Source organism: Scylla paramamosain, chromosome 1, assembly GCF_035594125.1.
Source record: "Scylla paramamosain isolate STU-SP2022 chromosome 1, ASM3559412v1, whole genome shotgun sequence".
Lineage (NCBI taxonomy): Eukaryota > Metazoa > Arthropoda > Malacostraca > Decapoda > Portunidae > Scylla > Scylla paramamosain.
This window is the reverse complement of record NC_087151.1, coordinates 14835001-14837500: the sequence shown is the minus strand read 5'-3', so window position 1 is coordinate 14837500 and position 2500 is coordinate 14835001. Positions and strand designations below refer to the sequence as shown.

At 35.5% G+C, this 2500-nt stretch overlaps 1 protein-coding gene across 2 annotated transcripts in view; it reads right to left on the bottom strand.

Annotated features, from left to right (window-relative positions):
• The window catches only part of LOC135101292 (tRNA (cytosine(34)-C(5))-methyltransferase-like), a 25662-nt gene that overhangs the window by 6687 nt on the left and 16475 nt on the right, over nt 1-2500 (bottom strand). For both annotated transcript variants that reach the window (XM_064005019.1, XM_064005029.1), the window contains 2 exons: nt 2291-2500; nt 1920-1997 (listed from right to left, as the gene is read on the bottom strand). The exon at nt 2291-2500 is cut by the window's right edge and continues 12 nt beyond it. In XM_064005019.1, coding sequence (XP_063861089.1) covers nt 1920-1997; nt 2291-2500 — 288 coding nt within the window. The remainder of the gene's footprint in view (nt 1-1919; nt 1998-2290) is intronic.

The window sequence follows — 2500 nt, the reverse complement described above, 5'->3', positions numbered from 1 at the left end:
CCTGGCTTTCATCACCTTATTCACCCCAAACTAATACTCACATCATCAAATTTTTGCACTCATATAATGAAAACAGTCCCTCATTTACTCATCTCGTATTATCATTTTTTTCTGTATGAATTTGTGCACAAACTTAAGCTGCAAAAGTTTAAATAAACAATCACCTGGTGTCTGGAAATGGATTAACCCATTTTACATTGATTCCTATGGGGAACAATTATTTCGGTTTCCTAAATTTTGGATTTCAAACAACATTCAGCAATGAATTAAGTTCGAAAACTGAGGTTCTACTGTATACATTTTTAATATAAAATCATCCATGTAAATATTGACACATGCCACTGGAAATATGGCTGAAAGATATCTCACTTTTCAATGGCATCCACTAATCCACTTTGAAAATTGTGTTTCCTATGTATGATGTCAAATTTTGCATGCAAACTTTGTTTAAAGCTGCAAGTTCATAAACAATAAAGAAGCTGGCCATCTCAGGTAGCAGTAACAACTACTTGGATTAACAGAGATGGTAATATTCTGGTACAATGGTACCTCGTGATTCAAACTTAATTGGTTCTTTATGGCTGTTTGAATTGGGAATGTTCGAACTGGGAAGCAACTTATCCCATTCAAATTAGCATAAAAAAAATTAATCCACTTAAGGTCTCAAATCCCCCTATTTTTTTTTTTTCAATTTTTATTGGTTAATATTCTCCACTAAACACAGAATTAAATGAAAATAACCTAATTAAAAAAAAAAATGTGAAAGAAAACGAAGTACCATATATTTTGGCATATAAAACAGTACTTGAATCATCCTAAAAAGACAAAAAAGTGGGCCATCTTATATGTCTGATACAAAACCAATGATCTTAAAACTTTATGCAAAATACCATTGTATACAAACACCAACCTCAAAATGATGAGTCATCAAAAGTTCCTGCTATCTTCAGTCTTAAAAACAGCTGTAGAGTACACAGTCTTTATTTTGCACTAAAATCCACTCTCTCTCTCTCTCTCTCTCTCTCTCTCTCTCTCTCTCTCTCTCTGTGAAAGTAAGAACAATCCTGAGAATTGCTAAACAGAATGAATAATAGAGTATGAAAATGGAATTATATGAGAGTGAGAAAGGATGAAGTGAAAATGACATAAAATGAATGAGGGAGAGAGAGAGCAAGGTATCACTCACTTGTGCCTTATCTCTGACAGATAATAATAATAATAATAATAATAATAATAATAATAATAATAATAATAATATAATAATAATAATAATAATAATAATAATAATGATAATAACAATAATAATAATAATAATAAGAGGGAGGAAAGGTGGCAAGAAGGGAGGTGTGAGACCAGATGAAAGAGGAAGGGAGAGGAAAGAAATAATGGGACGGAGGGAGGGAAGGAGGGAGGGAGAGAGGGAGAAAAGGAAAGGAAAGAAAAGGAAAGGAGAGAGAGAGAGAGAGAGAGAGAGAGAGAGAGAGAGAGAGAGAGAGAGAGAGAGAGAGAGAGAGAGAGAGAGAGAGAGAGAGAGAGAGAGAGAGAGAGAGAGAGATGGGAGGGAGGGTGGGTGGGTGGGTGGGATAAATAGAGAGGGAAGGGATGGGGGAGAAGGGCAAGGAAGGAAAGGAGGAGGAGGGAAAGGGAGAGGGGAGAAGGAACGCTAGAGGAACTGACTGCTCGAATGGGAGTTTGTGTTCGAATTGAAGCACTGTGTTTGAATTGAAGGATGTTCAAATCACGAGGCATAGCTGTATTTCTAAACCAAATTCCAAGGCACTGAAATGCATATCCTTCTCTCATTGAATGATAATTACTTTCAAGATTCTCTTTCTCTGGTGGCTTTCATTATATAAAAATGAGACCTAAACATCGAACACAAATTAAGCTTAGAGATTATTACTACATAATGAACTTACATCTTGAGCTAATCTGAAGTCACATGGAGAGCCTTTGTTGTCACTCCTTACCAACACTTTGACACCTGTGTTGATTATCTGAAATATAATTAAGATTTTGTTTAGATGCATGCATATGTACAAGGCATAGCATGGATAATAACATAAATAACATTTTTACTTGCACTACTCATCATTGATTTAGTGTCTGATTTATAGAATCATGTTTTATTGTTTCACAGTTATCACAGTGTATATATTAATCTTTCTTTCTCTCCCTTCATACATTTTGCTACTTGCTGTCCTCAAAGGATCTCATTTATAATTTCCTGCCTTTCCTTTCTTCACTTGTGTAAGTACATTTTGGTTCTCACTTCTCTTCATTGACTTACCTTGATATGGTCTTGGTTCTGAGCAACAACATCTTTAATACATTTGTTGGTGAAATATATGTTCCTTTTCTTCCCATCCTTGGTCCGGGTAAGGAAGAGGCCTGGATCTACATCCTCATGCATCCCATAGAAGGCATCAATACCTGGCCACACTACCTCATCTTTTTCAAAATAATAGTATGGTTCTTCTCTGAATCCCTGGCGCCGTTT